The sequence below is a fragment of the Schistocerca cancellata genome, chromosome 2, assembly GCF_023864275.1.
Source record: "Schistocerca cancellata isolate TAMUIC-IGC-003103 chromosome 2, iqSchCanc2.1, whole genome shotgun sequence".
Classification (NCBI taxonomy): Eukaryota; Metazoa; Arthropoda; class Insecta; order Orthoptera; family Acrididae; genus Schistocerca; species Schistocerca cancellata.
This window is the reverse complement of record NC_064627.1, coordinates 303,809,392-303,836,480: the sequence shown is the minus strand read 5'-3', so window position 1 is coordinate 303,836,480 and position 27,089 is coordinate 303,809,392. Positions and strand designations below refer to the sequence as shown.

At 38.2% G+C, this 27,089-nt stretch overlaps 1 protein-coding gene across 1 annotated transcript in view; it reads left to right on the top strand.

The window, feature by feature from the left end:
- LOC126161685 (mediator of RNA polymerase II transcription subunit 12) overlaps nucleotides 1-25,362 on the top strand; it is a 415,184-nt gene extending 389,822 nt beyond the window's left edge. Inside the window, exons 39-40 of the mRNA XM_049917698.1 lie at nucleotides 9,865-10,035; nucleotides 22,095-25,362. Coding sequence (XP_049773655.1) covers nucleotides 9,865-10,035; nucleotides 22,095-22,277 — 354 coding nt within the window. The 3' untranslated portion in view covers nucleotides 22,278-25,362. The remainder of the gene's footprint in view (nucleotides 1-9,864; nucleotides 10,036-22,094) is intronic.
- Nucleotides 25,363-27,089: the final 1,727 nt, after the last annotated feature.

The window sequence follows — 27,089 nt, the reverse complement described above, 5'->3', positions numbered from 1 at the left end:
TAGATTCCAGATCATGAAACAAAAGTCATATAGTTCCGTTGCCTATGACTGCATGTGAATGACTGACCTAGGTCTTCTGGACAAGAATGCTTTTATACTCTCTCTCTCTCTATTTGTACAGAGAAGCTTTTGAATGTACAAACTGGGAGTATGTAAATCATATGGTTGCCTGGTATGTGTATTATTGTCTCTGCTGTGTAAGTGGAGTGTTTGAGGCTTATAGTATAATTCCGAATCACATGTTCAAACCATACTACCATTTGATTTGATTCTGCAATACATAGTAAATCTTGTTGAGATCTTCAATTTAAGGTATTTCATTGTTCTTTAGCTTCATGAGTTTAGCAGCTGTGACCTTAATTTTATTGGCTATTGCCTGTCTGATTAGATACATTGTAACTTTTATAATTTTCATCATACAGTTGAGGGGTCACACTGTGGTTCAGGTCGAAAAAAATCGATTTTCAGTTTTCATCATATTTCAATAGATTAAGGTTTTATTTAAGTACTCTGAAAAGGATTTTGCTGAAAAAAAAATTGTTTTAGCATTTTCCTACCAAGTATGTTTATGTGCCATACCCAATTTTCTGCATATATTTTAGATCTTTATATCGCCTACATTGCACGTTAGGGATTTTCTTTTTTACTCCCGAGTGTGTTGGCTATCTTTGGAATGCAACAGTCGGTATTCTTTTGTTTCTGCTGTTTGTAAGCAACACGCTTTCAAATACACGGTCAGTTTTGTTCGTGTGTGATTGCGAGTAGTTGTTATGCTTACATTTGCAGTGCTTGTTTACATGTGTTTTGTTGTGTTTATTGAAGATAATGAAATGTAAAGCCATTTTCAAGAAACGAAAATTTAGAGAAAACAAGTTTAGAAAGCTTTCTGTACAAGATGTTATGTCACCTGGCAATGATGTTTCTAATTGTAATTATTCAACAAGTGCATCATCAAAAAAGTTTTCACCATTTCAATAGAGTTACAATGAATTTACTGTAAGTGACAAGGGGTGCAGTAACATTATTATAAATTTGAGAATATTATCAGATGTAATTTCTAAATTTGTGCAATGTAGACAGAGTGGTGAGGCACAGAGTGTGAAAATTTGTGAGAGTGCCAGTGGGAGAAGAGGCCTAGCAATTGCTTTGGATTTAATTTGCACTAAATGCTCAGCTGTGATTTCATTTATGGGTTCTTCAAAACCAGATGCAAGTGGCCCTTATGAAATCAATACTAGATTAGTTCATGCCTTACGATCCATTGGCAAGGGCATGGCTGCAGGGAGAACACTTTGTTCAGTGATGAACTTACATCAACCACCAAATAAATGTGAAAAACTGACTGCACTATTAGAGAAAGCTGTATGTGAGGTCAGTGAGGAAAGCATGAAACTGGCTGCTAGGGAAGCAGTGGAAGAAAATGATGTATGTTCAGATATTGCAGTTGCACTTGATGGAAGTTGGCGGAAAAGAGGACATACTTCTTTGACTGGAGTAGCGACTGCCACGAGTGTAGACACCGGTAAAGTGTTAGATGTGGAGATAATGTCTAAATATTGCAAATGTTGTAAAGTCAACGAACATAAAGAACACAGCTGTGTGGCTAATTTTAGAGGAACAAGTGGTGGTATGGAAGTTCATGGAGTACAACAAATATTTCATTGCTCTGTAGAAACAGGAAGCACATGGTACACCAAATATTTTGGCGATGGTGACAGTAAGGCATACAACAAAGTGGTGAACTCTAAGCCACATGGAGATGCCATTATTAGCAGAATAGAATGTGTAGGCCATGTTCAAAAACGTTTGGGAACAAGGCTGATATGAGAGGAAAAAAAATAGATGATGGAAAATTGTTGACTGCACAGGGTCAGTTAACTAAAACTGAAATAGAAAACTTGCAGGTATACTATGGGCAGGCAATTAGGAGAAATAAAGACAATCTGGAGGCAACGAAGAGAGATGTTTGAGCCATTTTCTTCCATAAGTCCTCTACTGATGATAAGCCATGTCATGGATTGTGTCCATCAGAAGAAAATTCGTGGTGCAAATACAATAGGGCTTAGGCAACTGGAGAATCTTACTCTCATCAGCATTCTCTTCCTTCTGCTGTTATTACAGCAATTAACCTATTTTCAGACACTTGGCTCATCCTGACCTTCTAAGGAAATGTCTCCATAGGGAGACACAGAACCCAAATGAATGTTTCAACTACATAATTTGGAACTGCCTTCCTAAAACTGTATTTGTAGGCATGCTTACAATGAAACTAAGAGTTCATGATGCTGTTATTACATTCAATTGTGGTAATATTGGAAAGTGTTGGGTACTGGAAAAGTTGGGAATTAATCCTGGTGAAAATATGATTACTGGGCTGCAACATTGTGATAATATGAGGATAACCGATGCAGGCAGGTCTGCATCTAATATGGCCAAGAAAGCAAGACAAACATCCAGGAAGGTGAAAAAGAATCTGGAAGACCTGCTAGAGGCCAAAGAAGGACCATCATATGCAGCAAGACACTTTTAATTAACTGTAAGTAACAAATTTCAAAAGTTTTTTCTTTAAAGTCAATTTTCCCGCAGACTAAAATTTTCAGTACATATGCCCCATTATATCAGAAACTATCATAGATAAATGAATGAAATTTTCAGAGACTCTGCATAACATAAAAAGCCACCTCTGGTACTACATTCATTAATATTCCCCCATTAGGAAGTTCACAAAAAAAAAAATATTTTCTGCAGAAAAAACTTTATATTTTTTGTTAATAAATTTAAAAAAAGTATTTCTTAAAAACTATAAAATGATTAAAGTAGTTTTTTGTACAATTGACTCTGTTAGCACCATGTAACATACAGTAAAAATTTTAAGGTCCTGCATCAAATAGTTTTTTTCAGAAATGGGTCATATACTTGCCTAAATTAACATGGGTTAGAAGGCGGGGTGTGGTCCCCTGAAATGGTTTATATTGCTGTACTTGTCTTTGTGTTTCTTGGACTGTGTGCATTGAATGTGGCATAAATAACTAATGGAAAAAATTGCAGCACCAAGAAGGAGTTGCGTGGCATAAATGAAATTTGGCAGACGTGTTTCTACACCTGAAAGATGGTTTCTGTTTAAATTTCATGCGAGTCAATTAAGAGTGACACTATTAGCACCACTGTGAAGATGCATATCATGTCTGTTTTTTAAATACACACTGTAACAGTCATCAGTGTTAGTTACCTTTGTGACTGGACATGGTGAGTGATGTTAGTCAACAGTGCCTTTAAGGTGACAAAGACACCATTATCAACTCCTTATTGAGTTTGAACAAGGTCGTGTAATAGGGCTATGAGAAACTGAATGTTCCTTTTGTGATATTGCAGAAAGACTTGGCAGTAATATAGCCACTGTACATGATTGCTGGCAGTGGTGGTCGTGATAATGTATGGCCGCAAGAGGACTGGGCTCTGGACAGCCACGTGGCACTACCGAGAGTGAAGACCACTGTGTTTGGTGTGTGGCTACAGCATATTGTACTGCATCTGCTGCCACAGTTTGAGCAGCAGTTGGCATGACAGTGACACAATGAACTGTTACAAATCGGTTACTTCAAGAATAGCTTCAAGCTAGACGCCCTGTACCATGCATAAAACTGACCTCAAATCACTATTGTTTGTGATGTCAAGCGAGAGCTTGTTGGAGGGCAGGGTGGAGGTCTATCGTGTGTTCTATTGTAAGTTCAGTGCCAGTTATAGCTGTGTTGGTTAGGAGGAGGTCCTCCAACCAACCTGTCTATGCGCTAGGTACACTGGACCTACACCTGAAATTATGGTGTGGGATGTGATTTGTATGACAGCAGGAGCACTCTTGTGGTTATCCCTGCACCCTGACTGCAAATTTGTCACCAGTCTGGTGATTCAACCTGTTGTGCCACCATTCATGACCAGCATTCGAGGGGGCTTTTCCAACAGGATAATACTCACCCACGTACTGCTGTTGTAACCCAAAATGCTCTGCAGAGTGTTGACATGTCGCCTTGGCCTGCTCAATTACCAGATCTGCCTCCACTCGTGCACATAAGGGACATTGTCAGATGACGACTCCAGCATCATCCCCAGATAGCATTGACTGTCCTTGTCTTGAACAACCAAGTGCAACAGGTAAGGAACTCTATCCCACAAACTGACACCTGGCACCAACATCTGGCAATCTTAATCACTTAAATATGTTACCTAGACAAAAGTGTTTCTGATGTTTCATTAATGTAGAACATTAATTATTTTTTGGTGTTGTGATTTTTTTTCCATCAGTGTGTATACACCAGTAATAAATCTTTCTTTTGATATGTACGTGTGTTTATACTTTCACAGGTATGATTCTGAAAAGAGATTCAATAATTGTGTAGTTGTTTGATTGCCATTCATCTGCAGTGACACCGATTTTTGTGTTTCCTCATAGTAAGGTTCCATAAATGTATTTATTGCTGGTAAAGTTACAAAATTCAAGAGCTTGCATGTCACTCCACTGTTCCTGATATGCTGTGTTTTCAAATATCTTTCCTGGAAATGGAAGTGACCAACGAATAATGGTTTCAAAACGACAACCAAAATTTTGTGATCAGAGCATTATGCATGGGAAAGAGTTTATGTCACATGAAGGAGTGAGCTTCATTGACAAGTTTTTCACCTGTGAAGAATGTTTGGCAGGTAAATAACATCGCTTGCCCTTCTCTGTCAGTTCATCAAGAGCTAATGCCATGCTGGTTCATGCAGATATCCGTAGACCCATGAAGATGCATTTGCATGGAGGAGCAAGATATTTTTTGCTTTTGAAGGATGACTATTCTGGTTATCACAAAGTATTCTTAATGAAACAGAAGAATGAAGTTAAAGATTTGATTAGGTCTTTCACTGCAAAAACTGAGTGACAGTGGAGTGGAGTTTATGAATACTGACTTAGGTAGATTTTTGAGTGAGAATGGCATAATCCATCTAAGAAGTGTTGTGTGCATACCATAGCAAAACGGTAGAGCCGAAAGGGAAATTTGCACCTTGGTTGAAGCTGCTCATTCAGTGATTTTAGGAATATCCAAACATTTCTGTGCTGAAGCAGTCAACACAGTGGCTTATGTACTAAATTGAACTGGTCCAAGTCCTGTAGAAGGTAAAATTCCTTTTGAAACTTTTAATGGCAGAGAATTACCCGTAGCATATTTGAAAATATTTGGAACTTGTGTGCCTGTCCTTGTATCAAAAGAAAAGAGTCTGAAACTAGACCCCAAAAACAAGATAGTATGTTTATGGGTTATGATAATGATGTGAATGGTACAGAATATTTATACCTTCCACAAAGAGGACTGAGGTGCGTCGAGATGTAGTTTTCTTGGCACCAGCAGTACCCGAAGGGAGAAGAAAACTGATCTTCATGTAAAAGAAACAGATACTATTTGTTGTGATGAAGAGAACATAGATAAAACTTCAGATTCAGAGAAACAGAAAGAAGAAATGAGGACTGGAGTGGTGGAACAAAATGCAAATTGGACCGTAGAAGAACAAGAAATCAGTGAAGACAGAGACATGTCTTTTGAGGATGCAGAAGAAGATGCAGTTTTTGATGACAAGAAGACATACCCAGGAGGAAAATTCAACACATGATTACTTGGAGGATTATGAGCTGGGCCTGTTGACAGCAGTGAATAGTAAAGACCCCAGTGCCTATGCTGAAGCAGTGTCTTGTAGTGAAGCTAAAAATTGGAAAGATGCCATAACAAGAGAGCTGCAAGCCCTGGAAGAAAACAACATGTGGAATGATGTACATAAGCCAAATGAGTGTGATGTTATTGACACAAAGTGGGTTTTTAGGCAAAAAAGGGATGAAAAAGGTAATGTTGTTTCTTATAAAGCTCATCTTGTAGCAAAAGGTTTCCATCGAAGCTTCCAGTACGAAACTAACTTCAGTGAGGCCTTTTCTGGTTTTTTTGTAATGAGAATAACTTTCTCATCTATCAGCTGGATGTTTGTAATGCATTTGTCGGTAGAGAGATAGTTGGAGACTTTTTTGTTAATCTACCTACTGGATGTTGCAGTAAAAAAGAATGTTAAAGTTTGTGAACTTAAAAAGGCCCTATATGATTTAAAGGACTCACCCAAAAATTGGAATGTTTAAATTTCACACAGTAATAATTGGCGTAGGATTTGTAAGAACTGGTTTTGAGTATTACTTGGATGTTAAAACAGAAAATCACTATAAAGCATACATACTTGTCTACATTGATGATCAGCTGATAGCTTCAACTTCCCAGAGTGAAATTGACAGTTTAAAGCTGTTGTTCAGTGATAACTTTAAAATGAAAGATTTGGGTATGATTAGGAACTGTTTGGGACTGAATATTGTTCACAATTTAAGGGAATGTACTATTACTATTTGCCAAAATACATATCTTGAAAAAGTGGTGAAAGCTTTTGATACGTTTGAATGTAATTGTGTTTAAACCCCATGGAGGAAAATTTTGATCACAGTTTATTAAAAAGAGAAAAACCTGAAGATGAAGACATTGAGAATAAGGTGTAGAAAATTAATAGGGTCACTGATTTATGCTGTGTTAGGCTCCACACCAGATACTTGTGTAGTTATGTGTTCTAAGCAGGTACTAGGCTCCAAACCAGATACTTGTGTAGTTATATGTGTTCTAAGCAGGTACCAATCATGTGCAAGCCTGGTTTTATGGAATGTTTTGAAACGTGTCTTGCATTACATTAAGGGAACCCTAAAACTGAGTCTGTCATATGCTAGGGAAGAAAAGTGTACTGATCCTATTATTGGTTATGTAGACTCTGATTGGGCTGGTGACAGAGTAGACAGGAAGTCCACAAGTGGCTATCTTTCTAAAGTTTTGGGTTGTAGTGTTTCATGGGCATCTAATAAGCAACCCACAGTGTCTCTGTCATCAACAGAATCTGAATTTGTAGCCTTAAGCATGGTAACTAGTGAAGCCTTTGGCTCAGTAATTTGTATCATAGTCTTTCTGGCAGTCAAAGAGCTGTTGTACTTTATGAAGAGCCAGTAATAAGCCATTGCAAGAACCCACAATTCTGTCATAAACTAAAGCTTATAGATGTGAAAATTTTATTTGTGAGAGAGAAAGTTTTTACTAAGAAAATTATTTTAAAGCACATTAACACAAATGGCCAACAAGCTGATGTTCTAACAAAGCCCCAAGGTAAAAATAAAATTTGAAAAATTTAGAACCTTGTTAGGACTTACTTAGAGCTAAGAATTTGCTGTTGTAACACTGATAATTAACAAAAGAGGGAGGCTGTTAATGGTACAGCATTAATGTTATCTTAAAGAAGCAACACTGTTTTTCTTTGATTTGTGTTACCTTCCATTCTTTAGATGCTTTGGCTTTTGCTGGTTATTCTGTGTGTGTATCATTGTCTGCCTCCAGTTGTAAGATGTTACACATTACTATTAACTCTGCACAAACACGCTTATTTTCATGCTTCATTTACTGCACCAAATCACATACCCCTTGAAGCTTATAGCTGTGTTAAATTGCAGTCAGTGTGATCTCCGTACCTTAAAATGCTAGGATCAGTTGAATGACGAAGACATCAGATTTCTTATTGAGCCTTATTGAACTAGCTCCATATGTAACCTGTATGCAAAGGGCAAGGGAGCTACTGTTAAACCTCTACTGGCATCTAGCATATCTGCAGATCACCCAAGCCCATTTGGGACTCTAGTAAAGAACCATCTGACCAAATGGGCTGGCAAATATCAAAGTTCCTTATTGATAAGATACAGGGTCACTTTAGATTTTCTGGAGTGTAGATTTTTTTCTGCATATCACGCTCAGTGTTTAAGATAAAATTTTATGATATTTTAAGTAATTACTATAATTTGGAGATAGATCAGGTCAACTGACTATGGTCTTAGTATTCACCTACCTGATGAATGCACTGTACTCAACATTAAACAATACATATGGTATCAGAGCTTATCACATGTGATCAGATGTGAAAACTGCTCATCCAATCAGATTCCCTGAGTCCATGGTAACAAGCTCCAGATTCATAAATCCATATTTTATCACCTGTTATGAAATGCTTCAAAAGTTCATCGTTGTTGGCTTAATCAAGTGACTCCTGAGGAGTACCCATTGCAGCTGTAGACAGCAGGTTAAGTCCATTCCTCTGCTGCAAAGTAGGGAAGGTTCAGCCACTTTTCTGAGTGCCTGGCCATATGGAAATCTGGTATAATTAACCAGCAGATATCACAGAAAGGAGGTATGGGTTCTAAAATGCGTAGGTCACTATGCAACTCACTCTTGACTATGATATTGTTTTTGAGGAAATATGTTTTGTTCTTCAGTGTTTCTTTTCAATCTTTATGCAGTGTAGCTAAAAAAGGATTTTTTGTGAGAGCAATACTGCAGATTCATAAATCCATGATTCATCACCCATTATGAATTGTTTCAAAAGTTCTTCATCATGATTGGCATAATATAGTGACTTCTGAGTAGCTTGCATCAGAAAGAGGGAGGGTAAAAATGATACAAGAAAAGTCAAAAGAAATTTTAAATAATCATCAAATATTTTTTTCTGAGGTGAGAGGAGGGCACATATTTCTGGGCTGGTGCAGAGTGACATGGCCTAAGCAGTATGAAATTATGGAAAAGAAAATTGTGGAGAATTCATAGCTCAAAGATAAATGGAGATCAGTTTAGTCAGAAACAGTGCGCATCTTTTTTGAAAGGGAAGAATGAAGAGAGTAGTGCAGTGAGGGATATTTAGAGAAGTAGGGAGAAAAGGTGACGTGGGGTCCATAAGCAAACGAAAAAAGTTTAAATGTGAAAAATAAAAACGGTGTCAACTAACAAACTCGTGAATATGAGTGCAATGCTTTAACCACTGAACCACATCCCTCAGTGGGAAAGGAACTTGCAGTATGGACAGTATGAAAACCAAATATCAATGAAGACAGATAATTACATACCGTGAAGAAAGGTGGTCTTGAGCAACAATGAGCATCTTTAAAAATGACTTTTCTTTAACAGCCAATCTTTCAGATAATTCAGGATGGAAGAATGACGATATTGTGAAAAGGATACATTGCTACTCACCATATAGCGGAGATGAGTAGCAACAGGAGCCACAAAAAGACTACCAAACATATAAGTTTCAGCGAGAAGGATCTCTCCTGAATTAAACAACATACACACACATATTCAGGCAAATGCAGCTCACACACATAATGTGTGTGTGATCTGTGTTTGCATGAATATGTGTGTGTGTGTGTGTGTGTGTGTGTGTGTGTGTGTGTTGTCTAATTCTAATGAAGGCTTCTAGCTGAAAGTTTTCTTGTTTAGTAGTCTTTCTGTTGTACCTGTCTGCAACTCAACACCTGTGCTATATAGCGAGTAGCAATCTATACTTGTCATAATATTGAAGTTTATCATAATTCATTTCATCTGATAATTTAAATAATAGAAAGTCCAAGATGGAATGACAACAGTTTGAAAAGGAGAGATTGCTGCTCACCAAATGTGGGTGGCTTTGTGTCAAAGAAAGGGACAATGAAAAAGAATGCAAGAAATATTTCAGCTTTTGAAGTCCTTCTTCAGAAGTAGAACGAACACACACACACACACACACACACACACACAAGCAGCTCTCACTTTCAGGGCCAATGTCACCAGGCACTAAAGCCAGACTAATATTTCCAGCATTCTTTTTTTGTGTCTATATGCTCCTCTGTGTGGTTAGTAACACTTTAACTTGTTTTATTTTTTCGTATTGATGAAGAATCAGGCCCTTATATTTTTTGACAGCTATGGATTTAAAAAAAGAAATTATTGTTATTCGTTCTTACAGGCTCCAAACGTGACAATGACAACTATGGGTGGCCCAATGGCACAGCAGGCCCAAGCACAGGGACAACCAGCTCCTCCATATGGCCGGACCCCAGGTGGCCCTGGTGCAGCCCAGGGACCAGGACAACCACATCCTTCACAGCAACAGACTCAACAGTTCCAGCAGCAAGTGGTAAGGCATGCACATCATGTTGCTTATATTTGTGCTTTTAAATAACTATGCACCATGCAGCCAAAACTGTCTGGACAAACTACTGGAAAAATTCCATGGGTGTCAGGGAGTTGTGCATTGCATCAACATTTCACATGTGTTTTCTTTCAGAGTGGGTCAGTTTAAATGACATATTACTGTGGAATTTTTAAAGTATATCATGATCACCTTTAACTGTAGAATTATTTATTTATAAAATGCACTATTGCAATTTTGGCCATGTGGCCATTATCAAATGGAGTATTGAAAAATTGTACAGTAATGTACTTGATAATGGCCACATGGGTGAAATTGCAATAATGGATTTTTTAAATAAATAATTTTACAGTCAAAGGGGACTGTGATGTCCACCATAAATGTTATTCACTGTCAACACCAACTATGAGAAGGTAATTACTTATTATGTAAATGAAGGCATCATGGCTGCAGATTTTGCATTGTGTCTGTTCTTTTGAACATGTCCACAAGGACAGACACCACACATTCACATAAGTTAATTACTGCCGAAGCCGTAGGTTTGATCATTCCATGAGAAAGATTACATAGGAGATAAACGAGTCCAAGTCCACTGCTACTGACATTATTGCAGGATGGAGACATTAAGGAACCATTAATCTTATCATCTTTCTTGTATGTCAAAGAAATAAACATATAGGAATTGCTGAAACCTAAAACACACTGTATAAACTAATTAACAACTATGTGAAAAGGATAGATTGCTACTCACCACATAGAGGACCCATTAAGTCACACACAGGCACAATAAAAAGAATGTTACAGATATTCAGTTTTCGGACAAATTTCATTTCCAGAAGTAGAAAACTCCAGACACATCCACACAACCACAACTCACATCCACATAGCTACCATTGTCACTGGCTGCCAAAGCTGTAAACCAATTGTCTGACATGCATTTCACTTATTGCAGAGGCTCTTGTTACATCTCAGTTACTGATGTCAGAGATAGAATGACCCATCAGTAATACATGAGTTTGGATATCAGAGAACATTTGGTTTTTAGCTGCTGGTCAGAAGGCACTTATTACAAGAATAAATGTGTGACATTTGCTTGGAGAGTGTGAACAATATTTTAATTTGTCAGTGGAGCAGTTGGATAAGGTTTCATAGAGTAATGAGTCACACAGTATATGATGTGGATGGCATTAATGTTTAATTGGTGGATGGTATGATTAACAACTGGCGGCTCGTAAACTGACTGGCCTAAGTGTGTGATGTCTTGGTGGTTTCCCACACTTTTGTAGGCCAAGGCTGGGCTGGTCTCCAAATTCTACATCAGAGGATATGACACACAAACAGTTAAAATATGATAGCAAACAGAACAAAGTGTTCTTGATTCACAGACAGATAATGCATGTTACTGTTTTACTGTTCTCCCTTGACATCAGTAGCATCAGGAAGGGTATGCGAACATAAAATTAAATAATAACAAAACATTTGCCAAATCACAAAAAAATAGATCCCATACTAAACAGGAGAAGAAAAAGATGGAGGAGGGGGAGGAGGAGAATAATAATAATAATAAGAGCATTGGTTGCATGCCAAATTAATTCCCCCAAGATCCAGCAGTTATTATGGTCATTCTTCTCATTACCTAATGCATTACAACATAATAGGAAACACATGCAACAATCTCTCTCTCTCTCTCTCTCTCTCTCTCTCTCTCTTTCTCTTTCTCTTTCTCTTTCTCTTTGAGAGGGGAAGGGGAAGGGGGAGGGGTGGGACAGAGTTGTTTACATTGAACTAGTAACATTGAAAATATTTAAATCTCTGTTCCTTATGAATCAGATGGTTGTTTGTGTAACATGGCTTGTTTAAATATGACCACTTCATTCAGTCCATATACTAAGAAAGGTAGCAGATTGTTAGCATTTCATTAAACTACTGTTTTTAAGTAAAAAATACATCTGCTTTTCAATATATTTCCCATTCAGGACAATGAAATATGTTAAATACTTTTCTTTTGACTTAATTCAACCCCTCAAGTGTAATCCTTATGAAAAATAAATAAATAAAAAGTCATCTACAGTTGCCATAACATCTTAATTGGACTCAAAATATTTTCCAACAATAAATTTCTTTAGAAGTGAGAATGTATGTGAGATAGGGGATGTCACATCTGGTGAATAATATGAACTTCCCCACAGTAGGTACTTCAAATCCTTCAGTCTGGTCTTAGCAGCCAGAAACTGTGGTCTTTTGTGTGTGTGTGTGTGTGTGTGTGTGTGTGTACATTGTCTGTTTCTGATGAAGGCCGTGTGACCAAAAGCTTACCAGCTGGTGGTTTATTTGTTATGCCTATCTGCAACTCAGCATCTCCGCTATATTGTGAGTAGCAACTACCCTTTTCGTAATATTATCACATTCCATTTTGGACTTTCCATTGTTTGAGTTTCCCATTTTTCACATTTGCAGGCAGGTGTGTTGTCTCTATGGCAGATTGTTTCCTCTTATTTTGTCTTCACCAGTCCAGATCTCTTCTCATGGTGTTTGTCATCCATTAGGTAATCATTTGTTGTTTTTTTTCCTTCCTTTGCGAATAAACTTATTAGAATAATCCCTTTTGTTTTCCAGGAAACAACAACTACAACCTTTCTGGCACATGAAATTATATTTGCCCCTTTTGCTGTAGTGCCACCATCTTCCACCCATTTCTTTGGTTATTGTTTTATTTTTGGCATTAAGTGCTGTGCCAGTGTCTGTAACAGATAGGTGCAAAAATGTAGTTGGAATCTATTTAAAGGAGTCCAAACATTATTGAGAAATTTGTTTCCACATTTGCTATAGCTCATAATTCAAGAACTCCAGCACCCAATTTGCACAAAGATTTTTGAAACTTATGTCTTCATGTAAAATGTACTGTACTCTTTCTTCTGATATGTCTTTGGCAGCATCTATTTCATGTACCTTTTAATCACTGATCATACAATACCATACTGTGTAATTTGACAGTACTTTCATATCTGTGTGCAATATTAGAACATCCTTCATGTGTATCTTGTTCAAGAGAAGTACAGCATGATTGATTTCAATAAACCATATCTTAATTGTTGAAAAATGAGATGCATCCTTGTATGTATGTATCTTCACTAACTTGAGATGAATTTCTGATGGCAATTAATTGTCCAAAATAAGGAAATGGTAACTCAGTGTTCTAATTTAGTCATTTCCATGAAATACACACTACATGCCTGATGTCAAGCTTTACAACCAAAACTATTTTCTAAAACTATTTTATACATTACCTGTTTTGTTATTCAACATGTACCAACATAACAGATGCAAAATTTCTGTGCTGTTGGTGCTATCACAGTGACAGGCTGAGAACTTTTCAACTTGTCCTTGTATGCAATACAAGAGAAGCAAAAAGATTGAGTTTATTGATGAAGTAACAAAATGTCAAAACTAACCTGTGCCCCTCTGCAAGTCGTCGTCACTGTATTTCACAGATACTTCCTAGTTTCAGTGTTTCATTGATTTCTGTTCCCAGTTTTACTGTGTGAAAAGTGTAAGAGAAAGGACTGATTTTCGTGCAAAATATACAGGTTGAAAGGGAAAAAAAATGAAGTTACTAAGTCTTGCGTATCAAAATTTCTCACCAATAAAAAGATAATTTCCATTAAAATAGAATTGCATTTTGAAGAGACTCATATACTGACCAAAAAAAAGAGATGGGAGAAGCAGCATGTAACATTTGGTTTGTTTTCTTAAATTTTGAGATGCGCTTTAGATGCAATGTAGAAATGTTCAGGTGTTAAGAATGAATTATTTGAGATGTTCAGGTGAATATAAAATATATTAACTTATTGGTATTTTTTCAGGCAGTCATTGTGATAAGAGTGGATAAGTTGTTGAAAATAGTTGTTTAGAAAGCCACATTTTTTAAAAATTTCAATCCTCATCCATCCATACACCAAAAAACTTTAAGGATGCTGCTCTACTTATTACCACCTACACTATGATTATTGTTTTTATTATAGTAATAACAATATAACATTAAGACTCAATTTTTACAGTTTCTAACACGCAGTTTACCAAAACCTGACATTTTAATTTCACAGAATGGGCATATGATTAGTGAGACAGAACAGTTCAAATTTCTAGGTGTTCAGATAGATAGTAAACTGTTGCGGAAAGCCCACATTCAGGATTTTGTTCAAAGACGTAATGCTGGCATTTTCACTACTCGAGTGGTATCTGAAGTAAGTGAGTGTTCGACATGAGAATTAGTCTACTTTGCTTATTTTCATTTGCTTATGTCGTATGGTGGTATATATTCCCTTTCTAAAAGGATATTTTTGGCTCAGAAGTGGGTGATTCGGGCAATGAGTGACACAAGTTCACGAACCCCTTGTCAACCCCTTATACTGTCATTTCTTGTGAACAATATTAGCTTATTCCAAAGAATAAGCAGCTTTCACTCAGTTAATACTCAGCAGAAATCTAACCTGCATTTGGATCGGACTTACTTAACTCTTGTGCAGAAAGGTGTGCAGTATACTGCTGCATCCATTTTCAATAAGCTACCGCTAGAATTCAAATATCTTAGCAGTAATCCACATGCTTTCAAATCAAAACTGAAGAGTTTTCTCATGGGTCATCCCTTCTATTCCATCGAGGATTTCCTTGAAAAATTAAGCTGATTTTCGTTGTATTGTTGATTGTGTTTACTTAAACTTATGGCTTGACTTCTTTTTTAGGTTCATAAACATTTTATTTTCATCTGTTATTACGTTTAGGTTGTAATTTCATGTACTGACACATTACATGACCTGAGAGATTTGCTCCTCAATTTGGTCCTATGGAACTTGACGTGTAAATAAATAAATAAATAAATAACGATTATTATTATTATTATTATTATTATTATTATTATTATTATCGATTATTCCCATTTAAGAGAGCATTTGAACTTGAATTCCTTGTTTTTTCTGAGCTCAAATTTTCTTCATGTGTTCACTATGTTGTTTCTTTCGCTCCGCTGTCCATTTGCATCCTGGTCTCTTCTGTGTTGTGGTGTCAAATTTATGTTTTTTGATGATGTTCCTGAATTCAGTTCTATTTTCTGCATCGTTTACTGTTATGTGTGCTTGACTGAGGTCCTCTTCAACTTCTTTTATCCATTTTGTTTTTCCCCTGCCTGAGTTGATGACTTTAAGAATTCGCTTTGAAATTTTGTTTTCATTCATCCTGTGGATATGTCCGTAGAACTGCATTCTTCTTTTCCTTATTGTATCCGTAATCTTGTCTCTGTATTTATATAATTCTGATGTTGGTCTCTTCTTCCAGATTCCTTGTTCTTGTATCAGGCCAAAAATTTTCCTGAGAATTTTCCTTTCTTGTTTCTCTGTTTCTTTGATTTTAGTTTGCCCACCTATTTCTGTTGTTTCAGATGCATACAGTGCCTCCGGAAGTACGACAGTGTTGTAGTGCCTCAATTTTGCATTTATGAATATGGACTTTTTGTTATAATAGTTCCACATGAGTTTATATGCTTTCTGTAGTTTTTTTTATTCTTTCCTCATTGGCCTTTAGGTTGGTCCCTGATGGCTGGATGATTTCTCCCAGGTACTTAAAATGTGGTACTCGTACGATTTTCCCATGGGTTGTCACAACAGGCAATTTGTCTTGTGGCACTCTTTCTATATACTGGGTTTTCTCATATGAGATTTGCAGGCCAGTTCTTTGTGCAATTTCGTGTAACTTCTCTATGGCGTTAGTGGCTTCTTTTCTATTATTTGTGAGGATTGCAAGGTCATCTGCAAAAGCTAAACACTTCACATTGAATCTATTATCTTTTCTAATGCCAATTTGGATTCCTTTGACTTCTTTTTCCCATGTCCTGATAATTTTTTCAAGAATGATATTAAAGAGTAATGGTGAAAGTCCGTCACCCTGTTGCACTCCAGTTTGTATTTCAAATGGTTCCGAGATATCCCCCATAAATTTAACCTTGGAGACTGTGTCAGTTAATGTTTCCCGAATGATTGCTCTTGTCTTTCTGTCAATGCTGAATTCTTCCACCGTCTTGCAGAGCGCTACACTGTCTATTGAGTCGTAGGCCTTTTGAAAATCTACAAAAGTAACCACTGTGTTTCAGGTGTTTCTCATCTGGAGAATCATTTTCAGATTCCAGATCTGCTCTATGCATGATCGTCCCTTGCGAAAACCAGCCTGGTATTCTCCTATTTGTGGGTCAGCTTGTTCTTCTAATCTGTTCATGAGAACTTTTAATAGGATTTTATATGTGGCCGGTACGAGTGAGATACCCCTGTAATTATTTGGTTCAGTTTTGTCCCCTTTTTTGTGGAGTGGGTGGATGAGTGCGCATTTCCATTCAGACGGGATCTGTTCTGTTTCCCAAATGTTTAATATGATTTTGTGAATTTTTCCTGTTAATCTTTCATCATTTAGTATCCATAGTTCTGCAATAATTCCATCTTTTACTGGGGCTCTACTGTTTTTCAGTGTCTTGATAATTTCTACTATTTCGTTGATGGTTGGTGGTTTAGCGCCAGGATTTGGTGTAGACATCTCGTAGTGAATATCCTCTGTAGGTCTTTCACAGTTGAGAAGTTTGTTGAAATAGTCTGTGAGAATTTGGCAGTTATTCTCTGTGTTAGTTTCTAGTGAACCATCTGGTTTCTTGAAGCAAAGATTGGGTGGTTGGTATCCTCCAATATGTTCTTTAAACGTCTTATAAAAATTCCTGGTGTTGTTCTTCTTAAAGTCTTGTGCTATCTCATCTAGTCACCGTTTGTCATAATTTATTTTTTCCCTCCGAATAGTTTTCGATGTTTGTTTTTGGATTACTAGAAATTGTTGCCATTTTTCTGATGTTTTTTGACTATTGAAGTTTTCCCAGGCATTGGTCCTTTCTTCTATTGCTTGGTCACATGTTATATTCCACCACCTGTGTTTTCTCCTTCTCAGGGGTTGACCGAATTTCATCGTGGATTTGAGGACGTCCACAAGTTCTGTCCAGTTTGTGGTGTTTGTCTGACTAATTTCCTGTAAGATGTTTTCCTTGTTGAGTTTTATGTATTCGGGGTCTGGTCTCAGTACTTTGTTTAGTTTTGGCTTTTTTCTATTGGGCTGTAATCTGGTCTTTATCTGTAGAAGATGGTGGTCTGAGTCAAAAAAATCCTCTTCTCGTTTTCACATTCAGAATTTCTGCTGTGTTACTCTTGGAGATGGCCACATGGTCTATCTGGAATTCACCCAACATTGTGGTGGGTGACTTCCAAGTATACAGTTTCTTGTTGGGTTTTTTGAATTATGTTGACATAATTACGAGGCCGAAATTTTCACAAAAGCTTATCAATCTTTTCCCATTCTTATTAGTTCTCTTGTGAGCTGTATGGATTCCGGTGATTTTCCTGTATTTTTTCCCTTTACCTAATTGTACGTTAAAGTCACCTAACAAGATTATTACATGGTGTTTGGCAATTTTGTTTGTCGTCTCTTCAAGGTCATTCCAGAAGTCATCCACTTTCTGGTGGTTCTTCTTGTTATAGTTATTTGTGGGTGTGTGTGCGTTGATCAAGGTATAAGCTTTGTTGGCCGATTTGACGGAGAGCGTTGATATACGTTCTGAGGCAGACTGGAAGTCAATGACACACTCGCTGATAGATTTGTGGACTACAAATGCTGTGCCAAACTGTTTGAGTCCTTTCTCATTAGTTTTAACTGCTGGTTTTCCTTTGTAGATCCTGTAGTTGTCTGTATCAAAATGGTTTTCGTCCGTAAATCGTATTTCCTGGATTGCAAGGATTTTGATGTGGAATTTTTGCAGCACGTCTGTAAGTTGTTTGATCTTGCCCAGGTTGAAAAGAGTATTAGTATCAAGTGTACCGATGAAGTGTCTTTATTTTGTGTATAATAATTTGGACGTCGTCTGGTTCTCAACCTTAGGCGTAACATGATGCTCCTGCTCCCCCGGAATCCGATGACCATGTAAAGCCAGCTTTGCGACTGGTGCCCGGGGTAGTGGATCCATTCCTCGTGTTATCATCATGTTTGGTTTTCAAGTTGAAAACTAACTTGGTGGTGGTCCTTCCAAGGAAAGATCACGAAGAATACGACTTGATCGTTGAGATCAAGAAAGTTGCTGCAGCCGCACCATCTAGGCGAACAGACGCTGACCCTTAACCGCTGGATACCAGGCAGACGTTAGTGGATTTCGATTGATAGTTTTGGTCCGCCCCGGGTATTTTACACTCCTGGAAATGGAAAAAAGAACACATTGACACCGGTGTGTCAGACCCACCATACTTGCTCCGGACACTGCGAGAGGGCTGTACAAGCAATGATCACACGCACGGCACAGCGGACACACCAGGAACCGCAGTGTTGGCCGTCGAATGGCGCTAGCTGCGCAGCATTTGTGCACCGCCGCCGTCAGTGTCAGCCAGTTTGCCGTGGCATATGGAGCTCCATCGCAGTCTTTAACACTGGTAGCATGCCGCGACAGCGTGGACGTGAACCGTATGTGCAGTTGACGGACTTTGAGCGAGGGCGTATAGCGGGCATGCGGGAAGCCGGGTGGACGTACCGCCGAATTGCTCAACACGTGGGGCGTGAGGTCTCCACAGTACATCGATGTTGTTGCCAGTGGTCGGCAGAAGGTGCACGTGCCCGTCGACCTGGGACCGGACCGCAGCGACGCACAGATGCACGCCAAGACCGTAGGATCCTACGCAGTGCCGTAGGGGACCGCACCGCCACTTCCCAGCAAATTAGGGACACTGTTGCTCCTGGGGTATCGGCGAGGACCATTCGCAACTGTCTCCATGAAGCTGGGCTACGGTCCCGCACACCGTTAGGCCGTCTTCCGCTCACGCCCCAACATCGTGCAGCCCGCCTCCAGTGGTGTCGCGACAGGCGTGAATGGAGGGTCGAATGGAGACGTGTCGTCTTCAGCGATGAGAGTCGCTTCTGCCTTGGTGCCAATGATGGTCGTATGCGTGTTTGGCGCCGTGCAGGTGAGCGCCACAATCAGGACTGCATACGACCAAGGCACACAGGGCCAACACCCGGCATCATGGTGTGGGGAGCGATCTCCTACACTGGCCGTACACCACTGGTGATCGTCGAGGGGACACTGAATAGTGCACGGTACATCCAAACCGTCATCGAACCCATCGTTCTACCATTCCTAGACCGGCAAGGGAACTTGCTGTTCCAACAGGACAATGCACGTCCGCATGTTGTTCTCAATGGAGAGACATCTACAGACGTTAAAGTAACCTCTGGCGTGCCACAGGGGAGTGTTATGGGACCATTGCTTTTCACAATATATATAAATGACCTAGTAGATAGTGTCGGAAGTTCCATGCGGCTTTTCGCGGATGATGCTGTAGTATACAGAGAAGTTGCAGCATTAGAAAATTGTAGCGAAATGCAGGAAGATCTGCAGCGGATAGGCACTTGGTGCAGGGAGTGGCAACTGACCCTTAACATAGACAAATGTAATGTATTGCGAATACATAGAAAGAAGGATCCTTTATTGTATGATTATATGATAGCGGAACAAACACTGGTAGCAGTTACTTCTGTAAAATATCTGGGAGTATGCGTGCGGAACGATTTGAAGTGGAATGATCATATAAAATTAATTGTTGGTAAGGCGGGTACCAGGTTGAGATTCATTGGGAGAGTCCTTAGAAAATGTAGTCCATCAACAAAGGAGGTGGCTTACAAAACACTCGTTCGACCTATACTTGAGTATTGCTCATCAGTGTGGGATCCATACCAGATCGGGTTGACGGAGGAGATAGAGAAGATCCAAAGAAGAGCGGCGCGTTTCGTCACAGGGTTATTTGGTAACCGTGATAGCGTTACGGAGATGTTTAACAAACTCAAGTGGCAGACTCTGCAAGAGAGGCGCTCTGCATCGCGGTGTAGCTTGCTCGCCAGGTTTCGAGAGGGTGCGTTTCTGGATGAGGTATCGAATATATTGCTTCCCCCTACTTATACCTCCCGAGGAGATCACGAATGTAAAATTAGAGAGATTAGAGCGCGCACAGAGGCTTTCAGACAGTCGTTCTTCCCGCGAACCATACGCGACTGGAACAGGAAAGGGAGATAATGACAGTGGCACGTAAAGTGCCCTCCGCCACACACCGTTGGGTGGCTTGCGGAGTATAAATGTAGATGTAGATGTAGATGTACCCCGTGCCACCCAACGTGCTCTAGAAGGTGTAAGTCAACTACCCTGGCCAGCAAGATCTCGGGATCTGTCCTCCATTGAGCATGTTTGGGACTGGATGAAGCGTCGTCTCACGCGGTCTGCACGTCCAGCACGAACGCTGGTCCAACTGAGGCGCCAGGTGGAAATGGCATGGCAAGCCGTTCCACAGGACTACATCCAGCATCTCTACGATCGTCTCCATGGGAGAATAGCAGCCTGCATTGCTGCAAAAGGTGGATATACACTGTACTAGTGCCGACATTGTGCATGCTCTGTTGCCTATGTCTATGTGCCTGTGGTTCTGTCAGTGTGATCATGTGATGTATCTGACCCCAGGAATGTGTCAATAAAGTTTCCCCTTCCTGGGACAATGAATTCACGGTGTTCTTATTTCAATTTCCAGGAGTGTATTTCCCCAGTACCCTCCATATCTGGAGAGCATTCCCCTATCCGCTACGTGGGGAGGCGCCCGATGGGAGACTATTAACTCCACACGGGAAACAACAATTATTATTATTATTATTATTATTATTATTATTTTTATTATTATTATTATTATTATTCTCCAACACAATTATTAACTTGTATTTTTTTAATGGATGACAACTGTATTACTACCAATACTAACATATGTACAGTTATATAAAAATGGTTAATAATGTATTAAAAATAATTACTATGTGGTTTTCTACAAAGGGCTCATCAGCAGTAATAATAATAATAATAACAATTATTAAAAATAATTACTATGTGGTTTTCTACAAAGGGCTCATCAGCAGTAATAATAATAATAATAATAATAACAATTATTATTATTATTATTATTATTATTATTATTATTACTGCTGATGAGCCCTTTGTAGAAAACCACACAGTAATTATTTTAATACATTATTAACCATTTTTATATAACTGTACATCTGTTAGTATTGGTTGTAATACAGTTGACATCCATTAAAAAAATACATGTTAATAATTGTGTTGGAGATCATCTGTAGTAGACTGCAGATTGAATGCTGTAGAACACTGATCATCCTGCTCTGCCCTAGAAAACTCTCTTATACCTCTGTGAGTTGTATTATTTCCATGACATCCTGAACAGATTTTATTAAATATGAATTGAGTAAGATATTCATTGAAGCATTACTTCCGTAACAACAATTTCTTAAACAAAATCTGTTATTTACACAGTATATGCCCTGAATACGCCACAAAAAATACCACAATGCCCCCTTTCCTTATTTTGTCCTTGTAATAATTGTTGAGAGAAGGTGTAAAAGGTATTCTCAGTTGATCAATCCTTATGACATCAAAAAAATTTTATATCAGGTGATTTAAATAAGACTTCACCAAACCTTTCCTAATATCAAAATCATTTGGCTGAAACTTTGGGTCTCCTATCCAGAATTTTAAAAATTTATCATTTTAGTCATTTCTCAGATATTCTATAATGTTTTCCATTAAAATAATTCTTCAGACCATTTATTTTGCAAAGGACCTTTCAAACTTACAAGTGAACAGCAAAGTATTGTGATTCGTTTTACATTCTGCCGTATTTTCGTTAAAATAAATTTAAAATCGTGCTTTGAAACTCTGTGTATCCAGTTGTATCGTATGATCATTTAATTTACCGCATTTTCCTTTGTTACCTATGTACTTAAGAGCTATTGCTTTTAAACTAAGTACGTTACACATTTATTGTGTTTTTGATTCAAATTGATTTACTTATTTATATTTTATGATATTGGATCCAACTTCTTCTTTTCAATTAATATATGTTATCACTCTCTTCATTTGCGCATATCTACAGGCTAACCAGCGGATGCGGCAGCAGATGATGCAGCAGATGCAGCAACAGCAGCAGCAGCAAGTGGCAGCATCTGGGCAGCAGCAGGCTCAGCAAGGCCATACACCAGCACTTGTGGCACATTTGCAACGGCAATTAGCACAGGGTGCTACTAATCAGTATTCCCATCAACCCCCACCTTATTGAACTACATACATAACATATTTTATTGTTTTATATGCCATACTACTGGAGAAGTGTATGAAGAATGGTGCAGGAATGAAGGATCATTTTACCATTACGTGTTCATGACTCTGACGTGAAGTGGGAATCAAGAAAATTGTAGATAAAGAAACTTGTTGATGGATTTTAAATGTTTGCAGGAATTATGTCTGTTTATGTACTGACATTGTTTACATTGTGAAGATCATGGTATTTTATTTTATTTATATTTCTTGACAGTGAACGATTTACTTCAACAATATAAACAGTTATTGCTTCTGATTTATATTAAGCAAACAGCATTCTGATGGCAGGAGGTAACATCATGCTTCATATTTAACTTTGTTGTAAGAAAAGATTCACTAGGTCTTTACTTTGGAAATTTGTCCTCTATGAAGAATTTACTTCATTTTAGAAACGTCAGTACTGTCTTCCATTTAAAGTATCACTATTGCAAATTGCAACTGTACACTCAAGTGACACTGTATTGTAGTTTGAGAACACAGTACTAGATTCACATTTGGGTAAACTCAGGTCATTTTGAGAAAACATGTTCTGGTGACAGAAATAATTTAGAGGAGCATATTTTTGTATATATGAAAATTTTTCCCTTGCTACCTGATTTAAGCAGGTAAGGCCTCTTGAAACATTTAGGGATGGAGAACTACTACTTGTGTGGAAGATGTAGTGCCCCAGTCAGGACACTTGGGAAGTGGAACCTGTAGTAAGGAAATTCTTCCAATAGTGGCTTATTGTTATGATTGTAATATACTTTTCCACTCAGTCTGTATCAGCAGATGTTGTAAGTATGGACTCAAAACTGAAAACTTCAGTAATCAGTGGGTAAAGCAATGTACATCATCCTTTTATGTGGTAGTGGAAACAGCTAACACATATGAGACCTAACTTTTCAATCTTGATTATCTTAAAACTCAAAATAATTGTTATTAAACTAAGAACAAAGTCGTTACAATGTGATAATTTTTTTAAAAAAAAGTAGTATTTTGTTTTTAAAAAAAGTAGTATTTTGTTTTATTGTTTTACATGCACCACATTAGGTGTGGGGAGCTATTAGTAGTTAGGACAGGGGCACTACATGGATAAAAGAACTTATCCAGCTAGATAGGCCAAATTATGCAATATGGTAATTGTTAAATGGATGAATAGTTCATTTGTGTATCTTATTTCTGTTCATACTGGTCATCTCTAACATTAATTGAATTGTAAGAGTTAATTTTCTCACATTTTGCAATAATGTGAATGAAATAGTGCTTGTCAGGATAGATCCTGTTGTGTTAATTTTTCAACTATCCTCTCTACTATTTATTTAAAAGCAAATAGCCATTCTGACACATCTTAGACATGTGTTAGTAGAATGGAAAGGCCACTGCTAAAATTTATTCTCATATAAACTTGCAGTTCCCAGTCTTGATTAAACCAGTCAGTCATTCCATTTGCCACATCAATAAGTTTAAATATGTGTGTGGGTGTGCATGCAAGTTTCTGTTTTAACAATGCTGACTTGTTGTAAATATAACTGGAGAGTTAAAAAATCTACTCACCAAGCAGCAGTAGGAGACAATACATATGAAAGTTAAGGAAATGTGCAAGCTTTCGGACTCAGTGGCTCCGTCGTCTGGCAGAAGGGTTGAAAGGGAAGAAATATGGATCAAGGAAACGGACTGGGGAGGTTTAGGAAATGAGGAAAGTTCCAGAAAAGTCACTCAGAACCCCACGTCAGGGCAGACTTACCTGACATGACGAGGGAAAGACTGATTACTACTTCTTCCCTTTTCAGTCATTCATCTTTGAAATAAAAGCATTTTGCTTCCTGGCAGTTTCGAGTGTGTTGGTCCAGTCCACAACTGTAGCTCCTCCATATTAAAACAAGAGCATTTCAAAGGCTTTGTTGACAAATGCTTTGTTTTATCAATAATTCTATCAAATGGTCTCTCTGATATAAAAGCTGCTAAACCAACAGCTGATTGGCTGTCAGCCTCTGCCTCTTTATCATCAGCCTTCTCATCCCATCTGGTAACCCTCTCCTGACCCAGCATTCTGGATGACTTTTCAATCTCTCCCCATTTCCTAATCTCAGTAGGTTTTGTCCTCCATCCGTCTTCAACCCTTCTGCCAGAAGATGGTGCCACTTGCTCTGAAAGCTTGCATATTCCCTTAACTTTTGTGTGCATTTTCTCTTGCCGCCACTTGGTTAGTAGATTTTTTATCTATTGAATTATATTTTCAAAAATGGATTATTTTTGTTGACTTGTTGTAAAGTCATTTTGAAGCTCAGACATGTATTTATCAATGTGACATATTTCTAGCAGTTAAGTACACACAGTTTTCAATAAAACTGTGTCATTATTGCAGTCTGTATTAGCAATACAATTCTTTCTTTTAAAAAATCTTTAAATTTCATTTGAGCTTTTTGAACTGTACTTCTGTCTTTAAAGCATAACATGAAACTGCTGTTGTAGATTATTCTCCAAAATTTGCATTGAATCATTTGCATGTTTCAATTCTCCATTGCAAGGGTTAGCTGTATGGCTTCATTTGATGACATTTGTGTAGTTACGTCATTTATGTGTTAGTAGTCATATAATAAGATCAGAGTCTACATGGGGAAAAAGAGAAACTAATATACAGTGTCAATATACTGAGAGTTTCTTGTATTTAAGTAAATATTTATTTTCCACATACATTTATCAAGGGATCAATTTGTAACAAATTCAGTATGTTGTTAAGGTCACAGAATATTTAATTTTTTCTAACCAGTTGTTCTAAAGCTGCATAGCTATCAAGGAAGCCAAGTTCATACACTGAGCCAAGCCAGCAACTGAGCAGTTAATGTACAGAGTGTGCTATAAGTAATACAGCAGGTAACTTTGTTTCACGAGATTTTTCTAAAATAGGTAACTTGCTTTTGAGCAAGCTATGTATCAAATCACAGCAGTTCCTATGATTATTCTCTTATAATGGGGAAAAGTGCAAATAACTAATGAAATTTAAGAAGACCTTTTGATGCAACAGATCTCAATGTCAATTAATAAAGTTCAGTGAAAGAAAACCATTAAACTGTTCATTGTACAACATGTCAGACCTTTTAACATATTACTGCCAATAAAAATATTTTTCTCTTTTTTGTTCCAATTTTGAGGTGTGTGTGTGTTTGTGTAATTACTGGTAGAAAGGTTACTACAAAAAAAAATTGCTTCTCAATACATTCTGCTTATTTATCTCCATTTACTCATATTTAAAATTTGTTATTGAAACAGAATGACACACAAACTGTACTTGTTAGTTGATCATATGTAAGCAAAGGAAGACTGGTCTTCCTTTGGGATTGAAACTCTCCTTTCTAGACAAACCCCAAAATAGACCGTAGCCTTTGCATTCAAAATAGCTTGTGACAGGTAATTTGAAGCATGTAACCACAGTGAGTGCCCTCAGAACTCTTCCATAGGTGTATGTCAAGGCAATTGAATATTGTGTGTCACTTTCTACCAGGAGTTAAATGTGCACAGATCACTATGTCTTGCCAGTGTCAGACAGTGGCTGACCAAGTTACAAGGTTTGAATGCCTGAATTTTGTGAATGTCATTTGCTACATATTTTTTTGTAGGTACATTCTTAAATAAAGGTTTCATGGAGTTATTGTGGTGTCAGACTTGTATTCAGTCTCAAGCTTTCACTGACTTCACTTGTCATCATTGTCAGGAGATCTGAGTAGGCTGTTTGGAACATTATATTTTCTGGCCTACTGAAAGCTCATAGAAATGATGGAGAAAGTCATGGAAAAATTGACACGCCAAGAATACTGTGAAGTGTCTGGTTTACTTTATATTGAAACTGCAGGCTATTTGGGAATTTTTTCCCACAGGAAGCCGCTTGCCACATCAAACACTTCAGTGGCTTCTATGATCTTATCCATGCTGTGCCAGTTGCCAATAGATCACTTATTTCATTTGAGACTTACATGATGGTTAAAACACATAGTGTGATGGTTGAGGGCATTCTCCTATATCACCAAGCAAAGTGATGGCGGGGTGGGGATGGGGGGGGGGGGGGGGTTAGCACATTGGACTCCTCTGAAAGGGCACAGCCAATTTTCTTTCCTAACCTTGAAACAGTTTGAGCTTCTTGCCCATCTCTAATGACCTTGATGTTGACGAGATGTTAAACCTTAATCTTCCTTCTTTCTTCCTACTACACAGTCCAGTCATGTTAATGTGACCGCCTGTCAAAACCTGAATAACCACCTTTTGCAGTGCAGATGTGCAAGGAGGGAGTCACTGAGATCCTGGAAGGTACGGACAGGGATTTGGAGACATGTCAACTCCAGTACCATGGCCAGCTGTACTAGGTTTCTCAGTTGAGGGTCCATGGCGCAAACAACCTGACCGAGGTGACCCCACAGATCCACAATTGGGTTTAGACCCATGGGGTTTGATGGCCAGGGAAGTATGGGGAACTCACCCTGATGCTCTTCAAACCACGCACATATGCTGCGAGCTGTATGGCACGTTTCATTATCTGCTGGTAGATACCTTCTGCCGAGGAAAAAACGAACTGCATGTAGATAGTGGGCATGATCTCCAAGGATAAATGCGGACTTGTGTTGACCCAGTGAGCTTTTCAGAATGACAAGATCATCCAGGAAATGCCACAAAAACATTACCCAGACCATAATTCTCCCTCCTCCAGCCTAAATCCTTATGACAATTGTTGCAATGCCATACAAGCCAATAGCCACCTGTCCAATGGAGCATAAAATGTGATTCATTTGAAAAGGCC